Source organism: Mobula birostris, chromosome 6 (assembly GCF_030028105.1).
Source record: "Mobula birostris isolate sMobBir1 chromosome 6, sMobBir1.hap1, whole genome shotgun sequence".
In the NCBI taxonomy this organism is placed as follows: domain Eukaryota; kingdom Metazoa; phylum Chordata; class Chondrichthyes; order Myliobatiformes; family Myliobatidae; genus Mobula; species Mobula birostris.
Window position 1 is genome coordinate 149,289,347 of NC_092375.1, and position 23,058 is coordinate 149,312,404.

At 40.4% G+C, this 23,058-nt stretch overlaps 1 protein-coding gene across 5 annotated transcripts in view; it reads left to right on the top strand.

Annotated features, from left to right (window-relative positions):
• The window catches only part of satb2 (SATB homeobox 2), a 217,770-nt gene that overhangs the window by 129,850 nt on the left and 64,862 nt on the right, over positions 1-23,058 (top strand). For all 5 annotated transcript variants that reach the window (XM_072261606.1, XM_072261603.1, XM_072261608.1 and 2 more), the window contains one exon: positions 16,507-16,704. In XM_072261606.1, the coding sequence (XP_072117707.1) occupies positions 16,507-16,704 (198 nt within the window). The remainder of the gene's footprint in view (positions 1-16,506; positions 16,705-23,058) is intronic.

Genomic DNA, 23,058 nt, shown 5'->3' on the forward strand with positions numbered 1-23,058 from the left:
TATAACTATTGGAAGTGTTGAGACGCTCAATAATCTGTGACCCATCAGCCTTCCTAGTAGGATTCTGTTGTTAGTAATATTCCAAAAGGAGGTATTCTCCTGGGTGCTCTTCGACCACCAAAACATTTTTTTGGTTGTTACCTCATGCCTTTCTTTGGGAACCTGCTGTGTGAAAATTGCCCAAGCCTCAAGATTTTTGTATTTTCTGCAAGATGCTTTGGGATATCTGAGACCATAAAAGGTCTATAAATATAAACATTGGCCTCTTTTTACAAAGGTAATATATAATTGCAAATCTTTGTTGTTGTTGAATGCAGATTCACTGCTTCATCCAGTGAGATTCCCACATTAAAAGAATTTCAGTTCTACAAATGGGTAACTTATGCAGACCTCTTAGTTGTAATAATGCTTATGTATTTTGCTTGGTTTTGTTTTCTGAGCATGAGTGATCATTTCACATGACTAAGAAGTATTTCACACCAGTAAAAACAGGCAAAACATTCAATCACAGGTGTGAAATGCCATTATTCTGTTCCACATGAGCCACCCAGTAACACCATCCACAGCACTGGGTGCTTATTCAGAACACCCCATAGAGTAAACAGAGTAATTCATCCAAATCCATTAAATATGCCACTCTTTGTTTCACACTGAAGATCTGCATATTGCACTTGGGCCCAGAGCCCTCAGGAGTTCGAACTCCGTCCCATTCACAGAGGAGCTGCTGCCTTGTACTGCAGTGGGTGAATTCTCGGCTGCGTAGCCCGCCTCTGGTTCCAAGAGCATCGTCTTATTCAGGAATGCTCTGCCTGCAAAGCATTTTTAATTATTTTTGAAAATGAAAAAATAAAGCAGATCAGTAAATTAATACAGGTGATTAGAACACCAGCTGGATACACACAGCTCAATATGTCAGAGTCTGTGCTTTGTCACAAATTTCACCGGCTCTTTTGGGAAGGGCATGTTGTTGAAATGTAGATCCTTTAATCTGATCAGTCATGCAAATACTTTAGGGGAAAACAGGATTAATAATCCTCTAATTACTGTGAATCTACTTCACCTTGAATATTAGACTTCCCAAAAAGATGCCATTAGGCTTCCCATTAGGGAATTCCTCGATTATCATGATGTCATTGATCTGAATCCTGGCTGGTGCCTCTTTTGCCAGATAATAATTTTGTTTACACACGCCTGCACACATGGTCACACTTGCACATAATCTGCCTCCTAATAGCTCCAAGGTCAGGACCTACCATGTTGGGGACAAATTGAATACCTTCTTACTTAAAATCAGTTGACAGAAGATACATAATGCACACCGGGACCTGCAGCATTTTCTTTTAAAAAGAAGCAACCACTGCAAATTACCAGTGATTTATCCTGCATAGGTTTAGATTCAATGTGCAGCCCTTACACAGTGTCATCTTGGAGCTGATCGAAAACCTTACCCATCAGCTGCAACTGTGACTGACCTCTTCCTCTTTCAGGTGAGACAAGGTGCACATCTGGCATCTCCAATTCTTGAAAGGAACTTCTAAAGTTAGCTTAATACTAATTTATTTTTAAACCCTCCACTCTGTTTTCATTAATAGCTGAAAAACGTGCAGTAAAAGTTCAAAGTACGTGTGACCTCTCCGCAAGGCACTGACGAGTTGGGGGTGGGGGTGTGACCGGGGGGGGGGGGGGGCGCGGTAAGGCAGAACAAAGTACCGTGGCGGTTTCCTGGTTTTAGATTGTTTGCAGGCATTGTTACTTCGCCTGTTTCTTTGCTCAAAGAGAGCAGTTCAGGTTTGTGTGAATCTGGCCTGTACATGTAAAAACAAGGCAGTGTTGTGTTACAGATTAGTTTATAAATCCCCAGTGGCTTCACAGTTCAGTTCCTACAGCTGCTGCAGATGGAAGAAGGTTTTGTCTCTCCTACGTGCTGCAGCCGGCAGTTGAAGGAGAAAATGGAATGATCAGGTTATTAACATGTAGGCTGTGAGGATGAGGCTGCACAATACGAACAGCTGGTGTTGCTATCTTGGCTGCTGCAGCGGAGATAATCAAATCTCTGTATTTCTGCTGTAGGGAGAGACAAGAACAAGTCAAACAATAAAGGGCCTGCTGATGCTGGGATTAGTACTGATACTTCATAAATTCTGCATTTACAGCCTTTTACATCCAGGGATATTTCGTCCAGCCACATGATATTTTCAATGTTAAATGCAATCCCATCACTTTTGGCTTCTTCCATCCACTCTGTCCCATCAACACATCCAAACAACCATCTGAAGTACAACGTGCCATTGTTTATGTCTTAGCTTTAATACAAAACTTTGAAGTAACTTTGTGAAAGTATATTAAATGCAACTAACTATTCGAAAGTCCCGATAAAAATAGCTCCATGTATTTCCATGTGTTGCAGCATTTGCCCATACTGAATTGTGACCACTACACCTTGATAATGCAGGGATCACTGGTCATTAAAAAGCACACAGGAATCTGAAGTAAAACTGATAGAGGTGAGGGGAGGGTGGAGTAAATTTTTCGACTTTTTTTTGCAGAGTGAATTAAATCCAGAAGGAAAGGGGCACTAAAAACCTTCCATTTATGAAATGCGATTGATGATTGCTACGGTGTGGCATAGGTTTTGTTAAGCCCAGTGTTCAGTCAGCTGAAGGAGTTGTGTCACCGATGATGAAATCAAAGCTGAGAAGCAGTTGTGATACCTCAATCATAATCAGAGTTGAGTCCTATCAAGGGAGTAAAAAAATGGATAAACTCTGCCACATCCTCAGGGGATCACAAAGGTAGAAGTAAAAGATGTCATAGTTTATTTATTTAAAGATATTGCGTTGAGTATGCCCTTTCAGCCCAATGAACTACACTGTCCTGGCAACCCTGATTTCACCCTAACCAATTTACAATGACCAATTAACCTACCTGATACATCTTTAAAATGCGGGAGGAAACCAGAGCATCTGGAGAAAACACATGCATTTCACAGGGAAGATGTACAGAGACTCCTTACAGAGGAAGCCAGGATCAAACTCTGAATTCCGATGCCCCGAACTGTAATAGCACCGAGTCGCCCTAATCATTACACCACTGTGGAACCTTCTCCTCACCTCGATCAGTTTTACTTAGGTTTCCTACATGCTTTTTTAAGGAAGTGGTCCCTACATTGGTTTTCTTCAAACCAATAGTATTGGTTCAAAGAAAAGCAGGAGCGTTACTTACCTCTAAATAAATACGTCTTCAGAATGTATTTAATGATTAGTATCACATCACCTAATGTGAAAGCTTGTACACAATTTGCAACCACAATCCCATACTGCAACAGTACTTCGTTAGCTGGGCACTGAACTTTGAGATATCTTGAGGTTGTGAAAGCTACTATAAAAATGCAAGCCCTTTATTTTCTGTTAAAGTACTTCAGGGCCACTTTTGAAGTGCAGTCTTTGTTGTGAGATAAAATTTAGATTTTAGATTTAGATTCAACTTTATTGTCATTGTGCGAGTACAGATACAAAGCCAATGAAATGCATTTAGCATCTGACCAGAAATGCAAAGGATAGTGTTATTTACAAAATAACTGCGAATAAAAAAAGTACTACAGCACACAAATATAGAAGTACTGAGACAGTACAATATGGGTGCAATACTGCTTAGCGCTGTGATGAGAGGTTCAGAAGGGTCACAGCCTCAGGGAAGAAGCTCTTCCTGTGCCTGCTGGTGCGGGAGCGGAGACTCCTGTAGCGCCTACCGGATGGGAGGAGAGTAAAAAGTCCATGGTTAGGGTGAGATGTATCCCTGATAATGCTTTTCGCTCTGCCCAGGCAGCGTTTATGGTAGATGTTCTCAATGGTGGGCAATTGGGTGCCGATTATCTGCTGGGCAGTTTTCACCACACGCTAGAGTGCGTCCAATATGGGACAATTGCCATACCACACTCAGATGCAGTTGGTGAGTATGCTCTCAATGGTACAGCGGTAAAAGTCTGTCAGTATCCTGGGACAGAGGTGAGCTTTCTTCATGCTCCGCAGGAAATAAAGAAGATTTCCGCAGGAGATAAGGAAGCATAACAGCCAAATGTCTAAGAAAAGCCCCACAAACACCAAGAAGGTGATAACCAGATGATCTCATTTAAGTGAAATGTTTAAATCATATGTGATTTCCTTTGGTGCTGCTCATGCGAAGATGACGGATTAGTTGTTTTATGAGGCCACAATATTTGACTATGTAACACTCACTAGACCCGATTTTGTTAGTGCAGAGATCTTGCTGCATGGCTATGAGTTCATACGTGCATGCATTCACCCACATGGATAGTTACCGCAGATATTTGCTCTTAATGGCTCTGCGAGGGCAAAAGAGCATCTGGGATCTTGGCAAGTGATGAGAGAAATATGCGTTTTTTAAAAACTAAGGGTGAAGTACTGAGAAATATACTGATAGAATTGAAACAGACTTTTAGTAAAGAGCAAGGAAATTCAGTGGCGTATTAATCATGTCAAATTAGGCATAGAAAGAGAAATTACGAGGTGAAGAAACTAATTGAGAGAGAAGAGACTGGAAGGGAAAGTAACAAAAAAGCAAAATTTGATACTTCTGAAACTATTTTTTAAACAATTTATAACTTGAAGGAATGAAACTCTGCACTGGCAAATGTTCACGTTCTGATGGAGAAACCAATCAGCCGTCATTAACAATTATATCAGTATTAAGAGTATCTACCCTGTACTATCAGTGAACAATTCACAGGGTACCTCTTCCTCACCAAATTAATGACAGCCAACTTGTAGACAAATAACCATGTGCATCATTCAGAATATTTGTCAACAAAATCTGCGCTGGTATGGTGTTCTTCTGTCACATTACAGTTGTATCTACGTTGATGTATCCCTTTAAGCACCTAGAGTGCACTGCATTGCATTGCTCAACCAATTGGAGGTTCTAAGTTAGTAAGAGGTCAGAGTATTACTTTCTCTTTATGAACTATTTTCAAGCATATCCTTTGAGGTTCTATATCTACAAACACACTTTATAGAAGCAATAGAAGTTTTTACTCTAGCTCCAATATTCAATTCGATTGTTGGGATTTCAGTAGAGATTTCCAGTACCATATGTTGCGTTTATCATTACCAGGAATTAATTTCTTGGCAAAGCTTTTGCCTCTATTATTCAGTGGAAAATGACTGACTCTCTTCCACTTGTTCAGACTTGCATTTTAAGGTTCACTGTAGAGATTTGCACGACAGTATGATACTTGAAGTGTAACCCACTCAAATATTGAATAATCTCCCATGATGTCATGCGAATGTCTTTAGGTGAAGCAGGTTTAGAGGTTAGTGGATAATTAGATCAGTATTCCCATGACAATATTATTCAGTATATTGTGCTCTTAATGGCATAAATGCCTCTGAACAAATGCATTATGGGGAATACTCATGTGAAGTTATCTTGACGTGAGTGAGTTACCTTGCAACAACTTTACACGAACAGCTTGCTTTCTCGATGTATGTTGAAGGAGGAATTTGGCAGAAGGTGCATGCAGGGGTAAAATGATGCACACAGTGACAATCAAAATATTATACATTACATAAATGTTTATCAAAATATGCCACTTTTTTCCATACATAATTTACAAAGAATAAAAGTGTACATTTTAAAGTTCTTTAATTTCCATTGTAAGAATATTGAGTTTAGAAATTTTGCTTAAACCACACGAAGTACACAATATCATAAGGCCCACAACTATATTCTGCTTCCCAAATTCAGATCTATTGACCATTTTGAAAGTCAATTAGCATCAGCAATCATGGACAAATTTTTACTCAATTTTTATTTCAAGGTTCATTGCAAGATTTTAATCAACACAAATATATAGTATTGAGTTGTTTCATTGGTATAAATATTTAATCTTATTTTTTTCTAACTCTGGCAATATTAAATCACTGGGCATAAACTATGCAATCCACTCATGTACGAAGAACCCATCTGTTTGAGAAATTCACTCTGGGAGGGTGGGGTACCTCAGTAGTAACCAATTATACAAAAGTTTCACGGGGAATGCACATTTGAGATTTCTTTTAAACAAACTTATTGATTAGTCCAATTTGGCTCATTTATGTAATAGGTCTCCCAACACTTTTTGTATCTTCATATTTCATATTTATTCTTCCTTGGTGAAATTCCACATTGTAAACCAAGTTAACTTATCCTTCTCTGCTGTAGTCCACCTGTTGCTCTGCAAAGTGCATTGAACAGGAGACACAAATTATTCTTTGGATGACCTATCATTTCCCACACAATATAATTCTCGTCTCTTTAGAATCTTTAAACTCTGTGAGTGTGGGGAATGTTGGCCATACCCTACTTTACATTAATATAGGCTGCTTTCCTATTAGATGTTTCAGTAGGTTTCAATAGGTACATTTAACGTCAGAGAAACGTATACAGAATATATCCTGAAATTCTTTTTCTTGGAAAACATCCATGAAAACAGAGAAGTGCCCCAAAGAATGAATGACAGTTAAATGATAGAACCCCAAAGCCCCCTCGTACACATAAGCAGCAGCAAAGCAACAAACCCCCCCCCAACTGTCCCACCAGCAAAAAGCATCGGCACCTTCCACTGAGCACTCAAGCGTGCAGCAAAGCATCAATAAAGATACAGACTTACAGTACTCCAAAGACTACTTGAAAAATGATTTGAGGAAATTGATTGCACTATGAATTTCCTGTAGTGATAATTGTGGCTGTGATAATTAGCAAAGACAAGCATGATGCTTGATGTTGCTGTGACTGACAGAGGGTATGCCCTCTCCTGTACATTACCTGCACTTCCCTCTTTACAAAGAGATGTGATTTATACCATGCAGATGTTCAAAACCTTGAAAAAGTAATATAATGTTATACTGAAAGTACATCAGATTTGCAATTGTAGGAAAGAAGTCTTCTTGCCTACTCTTTAACACTACTTCAGGTTTTCAAAGCCCAAGTTGGATATTACCCCGGCACTGTATCTTGATTTGCTGCTTCCTTCAGACTTGCAGATAGTTTGTACTATCCACTGGAAATGATTGCATATTAGAATAGGAATTCTTATCATGTGCAAGAAACATTATTTACATTGGTAATCATTCCCACACTGCTATCACAACAGTAATTCCTCAGCTATATGCAAAACAAATAAATTATAACTAAAAAGGGAGATACATTACCAGAAAATGGGGGATACATTTTAAAAAAGATTGAAGATATTGGGCAAATTACTTGAAAAATCTGAATGCTTCTGAACATTTCACATCAACTATAGGTAAACATCTTTCTATTATCCATTGCCTCTGTGGAACTGATATATCCACAACATTTCAATGTGTGGAAGACTAGACGGTGTTTCATGAGACAAAGGCAACTCTCCCCTTAGTTTGTTTCCAGTGCATAAGGCATTACATAGGAGGATTTTTTTCCCCATTAAGCAGGGAATTGTACAAAATTACAGTGAATATTTGCAACCTGCTGAATTAGCTTGCTATTTTTGAAAATATTTTATTTCAGTCTTTTCATCTTAAACTGCAGTTTTTAATGCTACGTATTAGCATTTCAGAATTAACTCCATGCATGTACAGTGGACATATTTGCAAATGGAAATGTTTATCTTGGTAGTAATTGAGATGGATCTTTCACTTGGGGATATAAACATCATATGAATATTTTTTATCTTGATTTCCTAATTGAATTACAGAGATTGATTTTTTTGAAGTGGTAATATGTTTACAGCATCACTAATGCGATACTTTTTCCTTATACGGGACACTCTAGGTGCACTTTTGGGAGAATTTGCTAGCCTTGTTGTTTTGAATATGCAAGACTAAAATGTAGTTTGGTATTATGATCAGGCCTGATAATTAAAAAGTATTAAAATTTGTACCTGCATATTTGGTAAAGAACTGGCAAATTCCCACAAATAGAACAGTAATATTAATATATTGTTATCATTCAAATTTGCTTTGTACGGTGTACGTTACATATAGTTTCCATGAAGGCACTTGTTTATCAAAAATATATTTTGTTCAGAAGGTATATAAGCAAATACGATTGTGATATGCTATTATCCACATTCATTGTACCAAGCAATTCAACACATTCCCTTGAAATGTGTCAAAGCCCCTAATATTTCATTATTAAACATTGCCTCAGTGAAATGTTTGAGTGGTTGTTTCAGTGTCCAGTGGTGAGATGGTCCTAAGCTGTGGTCTTTCTCCACAGAGTTTTTGCATTAACCCTACCGAGCTTCACTGCATTCCTCAGCATGTACGCCTGCACTGCAGAATGTGTCAGTCCAGAGCACGTACTTGTGCACGTCTTGTAGCACTGGAAAACCAACAAGCTTTAAGCAGAGCAAAGTGCACCTTTCACCAAGTTGAATATCTTCCAGAGGCAATCAACATTAGTTTGTCTCAGTATGCTTCCCTGGGAACATCCAACCAGTACAAAATTTGGAATTATCTTAACCTATTAAATAAAAATACAACTTGCAATTTTTGTTGATTGCTTGTTTATTACTGTTATCATCATAAGGGTGATTACTTCCTGATAACAAGAGTCTTGGCCAACTCATTGCTTCTCTTTCTCTCTGCTAAATACCGAATAACATTCTTTCTAATACCTGGTCTGACAGTTAGGACAAAGCTTTAATTAAGCAGAGTCTGGTACAAGAGGGGTGATTACCAGCTCTGAAATTCCAGTTATTACAATCATATGAATTAACTTCATGAAAGCCAAGAGCATAACTGAAGTCCAAGCCTGAAGTCAGCATCCTTCCCTCTTTGCAGATTCACATTATCACCACCCTCAATTCCTACAGGGCACATGCTGGCAGTGAGCCATAAAATCATGACAACTAAAGCCACAGCAAGACCACTTGATCCCGCAGACTCAAAATGGACTTCATCCCACTTCCCAGCTCTTGGTCTTTACTCCTAATATTGCCAAATTTAACAGAAATGTTACTGAAATTAATCAAGATTCAAAGTTGTTTAATGTCATTTTCAGTACACAAATGTAAACGAGAATTAAGTATTTGTTACTCCAGATCCAATGCAGCACAAAAAAGCCCACAATGAATATAAATATGTGGTAAATAGCTGTAGCTTATAGACATTGATTGTAGGCACAGGAATGTCTGTACATAAGGTGACCGACAGAAAATGATAAAGTAGTTGTGTCTTGGGGTGTGGAGGGGTGGGTTCATGAGTGGAAGTGTTGGGCAGCCTTACTGCTTGGGGAAAGTAGCTGTTTTTGAGTCTGGTGGTCCTGGCATGTGTGCTGCGTAGCTTCCTCCCTGACGGGAGTGGGGCAGACAGTCCATGGTGGAGCAGGGTGAGTGGGATCCTTCATGATACTCTGGCCTTTTTCCAGTACCTTTCTGAATATATGCCCTAGATAGCAGATAGGCTGGTGCCAGTGATGCGTTGGGCAGTTTTGACTACCAGCTGTAGAGTCTTCCTATCCTCCATAGTGCAGTTTCCATACCAAGCAGTGATGCAGCCTGTTAGGATACTTTCAACCGCATATCTGTAGAATGATGTGAGTATAGACATACATAATCCAGTTCTCTTCAACCTACTTAGAAAGTCGAGGCGTTGATCAGCTTTCCTGATTGTGTATAATGTGTTCTGGGACAATGAAAGTTTGTGCGAGATGTGTACTCCCAGGAATTTGAAGCTGCTCAGTTTCCACTGCTGTGCCATTGATGTAAAGAGCGGTGTGTGTTCTCCTGAAGTCAATAACCATCTCTTTTGTCTAGTTGCCATTGAGGAAGAGGTTTTTTGCCTAGCGATAGGTTTCGAGCTCTTCTACCTCCTCTCTGTAGGCCGTCTCATCATTGTTGGTGATGAGTCCCACCACTGTCATGTCATTGTCGAACTTGTCAATGTGATTTCTCAGATGCCTGGCTGTGCATCAACACAGATTTTCATCAGAAAAACTGTCTGAAAGGTTCATCAGTTGGAAATAGAGGGAATAAATTTGTGCTGTTGGTTATACATTTATGAGTTAAGCTCCAATTTCACGGAATTCTATCAGAAGGATTTGTAAATTCTGTTCTCTGATGTCAGCAAGCTGTGTCTTCTGTTTCTCACCTGTAATAACATGTATGGTTCTTCTGTTACCATTCAATTGTATCTATTATTTTCAATTCCCCAACACCCCCAGCCATTGTCCTCTCCTGCAATTGTTTGGACATGATTTCATAGATCTCATAGATCCTCTGCATCTCCCTGAGAATCACAGGATAGTGAACTGAGCAGAATTAAAAATGGGCGGCTGGAGGAACTCGGTTGGTCAGGGAGCATCTGCAGAGGGAAGTGGACAGTCAATATTTTTGGTCGAGACCCTTCACGTGGATGAAGGGTACACATGATCTTCACCTGTGAGCCTCCTTTGCCTAAAGAAAATGTCCTGGCTTAACCAACATCTCTTATACTGTAACTCAAGCCATCCAGTCCTGGTAACAGCCTCGTGAATCTTTTTTACACCCGTTTCAGCATAATGGCATTCTTCCTATAATGTGGTCTCACCAACAATTTCTACAGTTGCAGTATAACATCCCAACTCCTGTTCTCAATGCCATGACTGATGAAGCTAAACACTTCACCACCCTGTCTATCTGTCTCACTCTTTCAGGGAACTATGTACTTGAGTTTCTATGCCTCTCCGTGGGTGTGGAGCTAACAGCAGAGAAGCAAATCAGAAGCCTTCCATAGGAAGTTGCTCATTAAAGGCCACTGGCCTGAATCATTAATTCTGTTTCTGTTGGTGTGTTTTTTTTAAAATTTCAGATGTGTGGCAACTGTTTTTTCTTTTGCAGATTACAAAGGGACATAGATATATCACATCAGTGAGAGGGTTTATTTCAGATGGAATCCGGTGTGGAAAAGAGTGAGATAATTGATTTTATTCACAAGAAATACAAAACAAAAAAAAAATTCTTAATACCAAGAGATTAGGCATTCTGGAGAGGACAAGAATCTCACCTCATTATTCTCTTATTGCTTTATTTATTTATTTTATGTCTTTGCATTGTGCTGCTGCTGCAAATCGACATAGAAAGTGATAGTAAACCTGATTCTGATTCTGAATTACTAGAGGCAGGCATAACCGGGCTAATGAGTTGTATGCGGTTTATCTGAAAGGATGGAGTGGAAAAAATACTTCAGTTGTACAGTGGTTAAAGTACTGTGTTCTGACAGCCACAGGTAGATCCAGGGTCTTGGGATGGATGTATCAGTTATACAGGGCAGGTTCACCTGAATATCACCAAGCTAAAAGTTACACATTGACGACAGGTGCTATAAAATTGTTTTGCAATTCCTTAATTACAGTAGCTTCATGAATAATTCTATCGGTTCTATTTAAAATCAGATAAAAGTCCAGTAGATCAGATTTTCCCCTTGTAAGGAATACATGACAAGTTGTCACAATCTTAAAATTAGAGTGAGACCATTAAAGATTAAAATAAAGCAACAGGATTTTGAAAAAGTGGAACCTTTCTCCCCTTGAAGTGGTGAATTGGAATTCACAGGTCCAAAAGAGTGAAAGTGATTCTGAATTAGAGACATTTTAATGGACTTGGCCTCATTTCAGCCATGATGTAATTGAACTGCAGGAGTCGTCAGGACTGAATGGCCTGCCCCCCCCCCCCCCAGCAATCTGTGTGGTATACATACAATATATTGTAAGCTTTTTGGGGTGATGATGATATGTGGTATACATACAATGTATTGTAAAATTTTGGGGTGATGATTATGTATTTACAACATGCATTTTCTGGGGTTTGAAAATCAGACCCCAAGTTCAGGAGAGTTCTCCTCAAACTCGCTAGGACCATTGCAAATATTATTAAGACTCTGTGCAGTATATTTAACATAATTGGGGGGTTTCTAAGTAAAACGGTACTGTATCATTAGTTGCCAGTGAGTAAGCAAATATTTTTTAAAGTCACTTTATCATAACCACAGTTAAAAATAGACATATGAAGTAGGGAGGAGTTTTTCCATAAGGCCAATATCACATTAAAATCAAAGGTTAATCTATATAAGCCTGAGTACTTGCTGGGAAAGATTAAACATCCAGTGTTTAGACAGCTAACAATCTAGGCCCTCCCAGATTAAGAATGCCCAACAGATGGATATCTTGTACATTTGAATGAGCATTTTGAAGACCTGTGGGATAGACGGGGTTGGATTTGGTGGCTGCTTCTTCGGCAGAGTTTCTTCTGTCTCATCACAACACTTCCGCAATCCAGCCCGCAAACTATTGTGGGCTACGTTGAGCTGAGCTGAGATAGGAATGCTGAGGAGACTCACTTGCTCAACCAAGGAGTCAGTGAGATTAACTGGTGGCCACCTTTCCCACGACTGTACACTTCCCCATCACAGCTGTCTCTGGGATCCTCTCACATGCACCGTTTTGTTCATTTCTGACTTACAAAGAGTTCGGGTCACAAACAGTTCCGAGGAACGGGATCCTGTCGTAAACTGGGAGCTACTTGTATTTCATATCGCCGTTCCCGTGGAGTAGTAATACGTGCATAATATATGTTTGACCATACAAGTCAATGCAAGACTGCATGGAACAGAGTTCCAAAAGCAATGATATGAAGAAATGTAAAGTGGTAAATATAGAACATGTAAAGAATGGTTGGGAGGTGGGAATCAAATTAAAGAGGCTAGGTGTGAGGAGGTTAGTTCACAACAGGGGGATGGGAACCAGTGCAGAGAGACAGAGGGGTGTAAAGTGAGGGTAGAAACAAAAAGTACTATGGAGAAAAGTAAAAGTGGCAGGCCGACAAATCCAGGGCAAGCATTAAAAAGGGCCACTTTTCAGCGTAATTGTATAAGGGCTAAGAGAGTTGTAAAAGAGAGCCTGAAGGCTTTGGGTGTCAATGCAAGGAGCATTCGTAATAAGGTGGATGAATTGAAAGTGCAGATTGTCATTAATGATTATGATATAGTTGGGATCACAGAGACATGGCTCCAGGGTGACCAGGGATGGGAGCTCAACGTTCAGGGATATTCAATATTCCGGAGGGATAGACATGAAGGAAGGGGAGGTGGGGTGGCGTTGCTGGTTAAAGAAGATATTAACGCAATAGAAAGGAAGGACATAAGCCGGGAAGATGTGGAATCGATATGGGTAGAGCTGCGTAACACTAAGGGGCAGAAGACGCTGGTGGGAGTTGTGTACGGGCCACCTAACAGTAGTAGTGAGGTCGGAGATGGTATTAAACAGGAAATTAGAAATGTGTGCAATAAAGGAACAGCAGTTATAATGGGTGACTTCAATCTACATGTAGATTGGGTGGACCAAATTGGTAAAGGTGCTGAGGAAGAGGATTTCTTAGAATGTATGCGGGATGGTTTTTTGAACCAACATGTCGAGGAACCAACTAGAGAGCAGGCTATTCTGGACTGGGTTTTGAGCAATGAGGAAGGGTTAATTAGCAATCTTGTCGTGAGAGGCCCCTTGGGTAAGAGTGACCATAATATGGTGGAATTCTTCATTAAGATGGAGACTGACATAGTTAATTCAGAAACAAAGGTTCTGAACTTAAAGAGAGGTAACTTTGAAGGTATGAGACGTGAATTAGCTAAACAGACTGGCAAATGACACTTAAAGGATTGATGGTGGATATGCAATGGCAAACATTTAAAGGTTGCATGGATGAACTACAACAATTGTTCATCCCAGTTTGGCAAAAGAATAAATCAAGGAAGGTAGTGCACCCGTGGCTGACAAGAGAAATTAGGGATAGTATCAATTCCAAGGAAGAAGCATACAAATTAGCCAGAGAAAGTGGCTCACCTGAGGACTGGGAGAAATTCAGAGTTCAGCAGAGGAGGACAAAGGGCTTAATTAGGAAGGGGAAAAAAGATTATGAGAGAAAACTGGCAGGGAACATAAAATCGGACTGTAAAAGCTTTTATAGATATGTAAAAAGGAAAAGACCGGTAAAGACAAATGTAGGTCCCCTGCAGACAGAAACGGGTGAATTGATTATGGGGAGCAAGGACATGGCAGACCAATTGAATAATTACTTTGGTTCTGTCTTCACTAAGGAGGACATAAATAATCTTCCAGAAATAGTAGGGGATTCAGAAATAATAGGAGGGTCCAGTGAGATGGAGGAACTGAGCGAAATACATGTTAGTAGGGAAGTGGTGTTAGGTAAATTGAAGGGATTGAAGGCAGATAAATCCCCAGGGCCAGATGGTCTGCATCCTAGAGTGCTTAAGGAAGTAGCCCAAGAAATAGTGGATGCATTAGTGATAATTTTTCAAAACTCGTTAGATTCTGGACTAGTTCCTGAGGATTGGAGGGTGGCTAATGTAACTCCACTTTTTAAAAAAGGAGGGAGAGAGAAACCGGGGAATTATAGACCGGTTAGCCTAACGTCAGTGGTGGGGAAACTGCTGGAGTCAGTTATCAAGGATGTGATAACAGCACATTTGGAAAGCGGTGAAAGGATCGGACAAAGTCAGCATGGATTTGTGAAAGGAAAATCATGTCTGACGAATCTCATAGAATTTTTTGAGGATGTAACTAGTAGAGTGGATAGGGGAGAACCAGTGGATGTGGTATATTTGGATTTTCAAAAGGCTTTTGACAAGGTCCCACACAGGAGATTAGTGTGCAAACTTAAAGCACACGGTATTGGGGGTAAGGTGTGGGTGGAGAATTGGTTAGCAGACAGGAAGCAAAGAGTGGGAATAAACGGGATCTTTTCAGAATGGCAGGCGGTGACTAGTGGGGTACCGCAAGGCTCAGTGCTGGGACCCCAGTTGTTTACAATATATATTAATGACTTGGATGAGGGAATTAAATGCAGCATCTCCAAGTTTGCGGATGACACGAAGCTGGGTGGCAGTGTTAGCTGTGAGGAGGATGCTAAGAGGATGCAGGGTGACTTGGATAGGTTGGGTGAGTGGGCAAGTTCATGGCAGATGCAATTTAATGTGGATAAATGTGAAGTTATCCACTTTGGTGGCAAAAATAGGAAAACAGATTATTATCTGAATGGTGGCCGATTAGGAAAAGGGGAGGTGCAACGAGACCTGGGTGTCATTATACACCAGTCATTGAAAGTGGGCATGCAGGTACAGCAGGCGGTGAAAAAGGCGAATGGTATGCTGGCATTTATAGTGAGAGGATTCGAGTACAGGAGCAGGGAGGTACTACTGCAGTTGTACAAGGCCTTGGTGAGACCACACCTGGAGTATTGTGTGCAGTTTTGGTCCCCTAATCTGAGGAAAGACATCCTTGCCATAGAGGGAGTACAAAGAAGGTTCACCAGATTGATTCCTGGGATGGCAGGACTTTCATATGATGAAAGACTGGATGAACTGGGCTTGTAGTCGTTGGAATTTAGAAGATTGAGGGGGATCTGATTGAAACATATAAAATCCTAAAGGGATTGGACCGGCTAGATGCAGGAAGATTATTCCCGATGTTGGGGAAGTCCAGGACGAGGGGCCACAGTTTGAGGATAGAGGGGAAGCCTTTTAGAACCGAGATTAGGAAAAACTTCTTCACACAGAGAGTGGTGAATCTGTGGAATTCTCTGCCACAGGAAACAGTTGAGGCCAGTTCATTGGCTATATTTAAGAGGGAGTTAGATATGGCCCTTGTGGCTACGGGGGTCAGGGGGTATGGAGGGAAGGCTGGGGCGGGGTTCTGAGTTGGATGATCAGCCATGATCATAATGAATGGCGGTGCAGGCTCGAAGGGCCGAATGGCCTACTCCTGCACCTATTTTCTGTGTTTCTATAACAGGCTTTGATGTTTTGGGCTAATAATATTTTTCATTTGGGGTGCGTAGTTAAACTACATGATGCAATAGTTGAAGAAGCAAACCTAAACTGTGAGCCAGAAATGACTTATGCCCAACTCTCGGGGAGGGGAGGTAATTGCATCTTTTCGAAACAGCCCATAAATATAGTTATTATGTAGTGTCTGTGGCTACCTCCATGTTGGACTCCCTCCAAAAGGCCATCTTAACTTTGTATTCAATTAAAATCACGATGTAAGATGAGGCAGCCCAGTTACAAAACATACTTCTCTTTCACCTTGCTAAATTGTAATTGCTTCAAATTATCAAAAAGAAATCATCATTGAAAATTCACTTGGGAGTGCGGTCAATCTGTGTTAAAATATTGATAAACATAGCATTATTTGCACCGCAAACAAAATTAACTGATTTATTGATTTATTGTCATTGTGCCCTGCAATTTCTCAAGTTGACTGCATGTAGACTCTGACACGATTTCTACCAAGAACGATTGCTTCTTTAGTACTTTTATCTATTTTGTACCCTGACCAGAGTTTTGTGATGCGCAGAGCAATTTTTTAACTCATAGGTTTGACAAATTGAAATAGTTTACTACTTTGGTGTATATGTGGAACATTGCAATTTTCCCCTCAAAGGCTTCATCTCACCTCTCCAACTTTCTGCCTCAGGGATGGTTGTGTGAGCTGCTCCGCTGGAAGGAAAACCCGACTCCAGAGAACAGAACCTTGTGGGAAAACCTGTGCACTATCCTACGCTTCCTGAGCCTTCCTCAAGCTGAGAGGGATATTGTCTATGAGGAGGAATCGCGGCACCATCACAATGAACGTTTGCAGCATGTTGTCCAGCTGTCCCCAGAACCTATCCAGGTGGGTTAACCCTCTGTGCTGATTTAGCTCTTAAGGTAATTCTCTGTGTGAAACGTCAGGTCTAAGGCTGAATATGACTGGAAAATCTTGCTATTGTGATCCTTAATGAATGGACGCTTCGCTTTATTGGTGATGTGTCTGATGGGTTATGTACTATGCTGACAACAAGGAAGGCAATAGATAGGGTAAATACTGGAAATACTCAATAAGTCAGGCAGTTTATGTTAAGAGAGAGACTCAAATGACATTTCAAAGCAATGATCTTTCAGCAAATCTTGAAAAAATTGTGAGTCAAAATGTGTGAAGTTTGAAGATGCAAGGGAGTAAGAGGAAGGTGAACAGCTGGAAAGCCTGGTCCCCAGGGAGAAGAGATTAAATGAAAAATGGAACATGGTAAACGGTCAAAAGATAAAGGCAAGAGATTTTACAGATGCTTGAAATCCAAAGCAACACACATAAGATGCTGGAGGAACTCAGCAGATCAGGCAGCATCTATGGAGGAGACTAAGCAGTTGACATTTCAGGATGAGACCCTTCATCAAGACTGTCAAAGGTCGGCTCTGGAGGATCATTAACCTGAAATCATTGAGCATTCAGAAGGTGGAGAGTGCACTCAGAATGTTCAGGGAACTAAAGTGACAGATGACTAGAATCATAAAGGTCATGGTTACAACATAATAGAATTGTCACCGAACTAGCTCCCTCAATCCAGTAACCAACGACACTACACATTACCAGAAGGATATGTTGGCAAAAAAAAAAATCACAAGGTATAATTCAGAAACCTATGGCAGGATGTGGATTGTCCTCCTTCTCCTGGAGCTTAAATACGATTTTTTTCCTGCACGGTGTTTTGGGCAAACTCAGTTCTGGACCTGCTGGAGAGAAAATGAAAATAGCTGTGGTGCATCTGATGTCAGTTCTGGCTAAGTGAAATGGGAAGGATTTCATTCAGCAGCAGGACTATTTAGGTTGATAACTAAACAAGGATAACCTCCCATGGTTATGCTGGAGAGAATGCAGGGCAGAATCACCAGGATGTTGTCTGGATTGGAAGACTAGTTATGAGGAGAGATTGGATAGGCTGGCTTTCTTTTCCCTGGAGCTAAGGAAGTTAAGAGGTGACTGGATGAACATTTATAAAATTTTGATGGGTTACGTAGGGGAGATAGGCAGACTCTTTTTCCCCACAGTGGGATTATTAAAAACAAAGTGGTTTAAATTTAAGGTGAGAAGGAGCAGTTCTGAGAGGGTTGTGAGGGGAACACAGAACATAGAATAGTACAGGCTGTTTGGCCCACAATATTGTGCTGACTTTTTAACCTACTCCAAGATCATTCTAACACTTTCCTTCCACATAGCTCTCCATTCTTCTTTTATCCATGTGCATTTCTAAGGGTCTCTTAAATGCTCCCAATGTATATCTCTCTGCACCATCTCTGGTAGTGCATTCCATGCAGTAACTTGCTCAACCTTTACTCATAAAACATGTTCTCTAATCTAGGCAACATCCTGGTAAATCTCCTCTGTACCCTCTCTAAAGCTTCTAAATCCTCCCAATAATGAGACGAACAGAACTGTGATCTAATCAGAGATTTATAGAGCTGCAACAATTCCACATAGCTTTTGGACTATCCCCTACTAATGAAGGCTGACACACCATATGCCTTCTTAGCTACCCCATCAGCTTGTGTGGAAACTTTGAGGGATCTATGGACTTCGACCAGAAGACTCCCTCTGTTCCTTGCACATTGTTAAGAATCCTGTCATTAACCTTGTACGGTACTTTGTCTTCAAGTTCAACCTTTCAAAATATACCACGTTACCATTTTCCAGATTGAACTCCATTTACCACCTCTTAGCCCAACTCTGTATCCTGTAACCTACGACAGCCTTCTACACTACACAAAGCACCACAAACCTCTGTGTCATCTACAAGTTTACTAATCCACCCTCTACTTCATTACCCAAGTCCTTTATAAACATCACAAAGAGCAGAGGTTCCAGAACAGATCTCTGCAGAACACCACTGGTCACTAACTTCCAGGTAGAATACAGTCCATTTATTACCACCCTCTGCCTTCTGTGGGAAAGCCAGTTTTGAATCCACATGCTTCCTAACTTTCTTACCATGGGGAACCTTGTCAAACACCTTACTAAAATCCATATGCACCACATCCACCACCATACCTTCATTATTTTGTTTTGTCACTTCTTCAAAGAAGTCAATCACACTTGTGTGGCTTGATTTGCCCCTCACGAAGCCATGCTGACCATTGCTAATCAGACTATGCTTCTCCAAATGCTTGTAAGTCCTGTCTCTAAGAGTCATCTCCATTAGTTTGTCCACCACTGATATAAGGCTCACTGGCCTACAAATCCCAGGTTTATCCTTATTACTTTTCTTGAACAAAGGAATAACATTTGTTACTCTCCAATCATCTGTACTACTCCTGTGGGCAGTGAGGCTGCAAAGATCATCAGCAACAGTGCAGCAAGCTCTTCCTTCTCTTCCCCTATTAACCTGGAATATATCCCATTTGGCTCTGAGGGCTCATCTGTCCTCATGTTTTTCAGAAAAAAAAGTCCACACTCTTAACCTCAACATGTTCCAGTTCATTAGCCTCTTCTAGGCTGACTTCACGTTCCTTAAGGTTCTTCTCACTGGTGAGTACTGAAGCAAGGTATTCATTAAGAACCTTCCCTGCCTCCTTCGACTTCATGTACATTTCCTTTTCTATCCCAGATTGCTCCTACCCCCACTCTAGTCATCTTCCTGTTCTTCATGTATGTGTAGAATGTCTTGGCATTTTCCTTAATCCTACTCGCCAAGGCTTTCTCATGCTTCCTTCTAGCTTTCCTAAGTCCCTTCTTAAGCTCCTTTCCTGACTACCTTATAACTTGCAAAAACTCTGCCTCATCCTAGTTTCTTAAACCTTAAGTATGCTTCCTTTTCCCGCTTGACTAAACATTCCACCTTTCACTTCATCCTACCACCCTTTCCCTCCTTAGTGGGATGAACTTATTCAAAAACCCACTCAAGTGCTACTGAAACAACCTTCACATTCCCATTGGACATTTCCCTGAGAAAATCTGTTCCCAAAATACTCTCCCAAGTTCTTATTTTACATGTTTTACACAGAGATTGGTTGATGTCTGGAACTTGTCCCAAGAGGAGGTAATCAATTTAAATGTAATCACTACATTAAAAGACATTTAGAGGGACACCTAACTAGGAAGCTGAGAATGATACAGGCTTAACGTGAGCAGTTTGGATTGGTGTAGGTGGGTAGAGAAGTCTGCATGAACATGAGTGGAAGGGCCTAGTTCTGTGGAATGACTCTACTTACAGACTCTAAAATATTGAATAGAAAAATACCTTGGTTGGTGTTCAAAATGGGCATTATGGCATCAGCTGTGAGTTACATGGTCTGCCTGGTGTTGCAAGGTAATTGAGTTAAATAATGGGCAGGATATTGATTGAAACAAGATCACCCATTTTACATTACCGATAATTTTCTCACTGCCCTTACTTGTCGAAACTGCTTCATTTCCATAGTGGAATCAGCGAACTCATTCACCAGCCCCATTAAATGATAATAAAGCTGCACCCACCAACTCTGCGTGTCACCACCATTCATCGAGAAATGTACAAAAGTTCAATATTGAGAAATAAAACCACAAGTGGAGGTTATTTTTTTTGTGGTGCTCCTTGGAAAGCTGACTCAGAGGCTGAAAGAACATTGTGGTAGCTTTTTAAAGGTTGTGCTCCATCTCCACCCAAAGTAACCCAAGTGCCATCTTCTAAGTTATTACAGATTTTGCATCAGGCAAGATTTCCTGATTGAGAACCAGAAAATAGGGATAATAGAAACGGTGAACCAGAAACAAAGCTCATTAAATGCAATTTCATTATTTTCCTATTAATACCTAACAGGATCTGCACTTCTGTAATGAGATTACTTAAGCAATAATAAGAGGTCGCAGCTGCAACCCAGAAATAACAAGCTGATGGGCAAGGGGAATGTGGCATGAAGTCAAATATTGATGCAGTAATGTACATTCTGGAGAACTGTCCAGTGGAAGACTGGATCATTTATTGGAGCACAGCTCTGGTAAAGCCCTGCATTAAGTAAACAAAACAATTCTGATGCAAATTGTGAGAGGCTCAAGTCTTTTGCTAGATGAAGGTTAGAGCACTGAATTTGCTAGAGTAAACTAGTTGCATGAAGACAGGCGGTGGGTCAGAAGTTTGGACAGAATGTACAATAAACAGTACGAATGACTAATTGGTTAATAAGAAAGGAGGAGTTAGAGTACAGGCTAAAATTAGCCAAAAATATAAGAATAGTTAGTCAGAGTTTCTTTAAATATAAAGAAAACACTATGTGTTTGTTGCTCTGATAGAAAGTGAGTCAGTGGAGTTAATAATGAGAAACAAAGATGATGCATAAAGCAAACAGCTATTTTACATCAATCTTCAGTATACAAGTAACCTCTCAGAAGCAGCTCCAAACCTGGAATTGGAAGGAAAGATGTAATTGGAAGGTTCTGATTATTAGGGTAGTGATATTGAGCAATTTGCTGGAGTAGTGGGCTGACAAGGACTTCAGGCCAAGGTCTTAAAAGAAGTGGTGAGTGAGATGGTTGATGCATTAGTTTTAATTTTCAAAAGCTCTCTCGTTTCCCATAAGGCTCCATTGGAATGGAGAATAGCAAATATCATTCCTTTGTTCAGAAAAGGGAGCAGGAAACTACAGGTGAGTTAGCTTGAAATTTGCTGTTGGTAAAAAATTAGAAACCATTAGATACTCAGGCAAAGTCAACATGGTTTTGTGAAAGGGGAGTTACGCTTGACAATTTTATTGGAGTTGTTTGAAGAAGTTATTTGTGCTGTGAATAAAGGGGAACAGAGTGCTGATGCAGGGTTTTGACTCGAGATGTCAACAATTCCATTCCTCACACAAATCCTGCTTGACCTGTCGAGGTCCTCCAGCAGGCTGCTTATTGGGCCGGGTGGATGCACTACCCATAGACCTCCAGATGGTATTTCATAAGATGCAGCATCATAGATTATTGCAGAAAATAAAACCTCATGGTGTATGTAATGACATATTGGTGTGGACAGAAGTTTGTTTTTTTTTATATAGGAAACAACAAATATAAATAGACCCTTCTCTGGCTGGCACAATATAATGAGCGGTGTGCTATGAGGATCAGTTTTGGGGCCTCAGTGCTTTTCCATTTAAATAGATTACTTTGATGGGAGCACTGGATGTACAGAGGCTAAATTTTCAAAAAGAGGTAGGAAATTAAGTTTTGATGAAAACACAAGAAGGTTAAAAAGAAAAAACGAAGCAGTTAATTTTGGTAGAAATAAAAGAGAAGTAAGCTATCTCCAAGGTGAGAGACTGCAAAGCTCAGAGATCCTTAGGGATTTGTGCACCTAGAGTCTGATTTGCAAAAGGCGAGTAAGCAGGTACTGCAGGTAAGTAAGGAACTTATCAGAATGCAATTGTTTATTGTTGAAGAACTGAATAAAGAAAGGAAGATTGTGCTTCTGTTTGTGAGACCATATCTGGATACTGTGTATAGCATGTCTGCTTATCAACGGAAGAATGGTAATACATTGGAAGCAGTTGAAATAAAGTTCTCTAGACTGATACTCAAAACAGATGGATTGTCTTATGAGGAAAGGTTAGAGAGGCTAATCTTGTACCTGCTGAAACTTAGAAGAGTGAGGAGGGACTTGATTGAAATGCATGAGATCCTGAATGGTCTTGACAAGGGGGATGTGGAGATGTTTTCTCTTAAGGGAGAATTTAGTGACTATTTAAAAGCAGTTTGTCACCCATTTAAGACATAGATGAGGTGAAACTTTTTTTCTCGCAGATATGAGTGTTTGCAATTCAAGCACCAGCCATCAATCCCCTTCTTACCAACCAGGTCTTATCTTCTTATATCAACAACCCTTAACCTCCCCTTCCAACCTGAGCACTAACCATCATCATCCCCACCAGTCAAGTATAAACAATCATTTTCTTAACCCAAGCAAACAGCAACATCACTCAAGCACCAGCAATAAATGTCCAAACTTGTTCGAGCACAATAACCATCCCATTTTACATTTATAGTCCCATTACAATATACAACTTCATGAGCACCAGCTATCAGTGTCACATCCCACTGAAGCACCAACTATCAATGTCCCAACCCACACATGCACCACCCATCAATGTCCCATTGCACCCAAGCAATACCATCACACCATGCACCCGACCCCTTGCCAAATGAGTACCAGCCTTTGTAGTAACCTGTCATTCAAGCAGCCAGTCTCACTGACCTGACACGTTC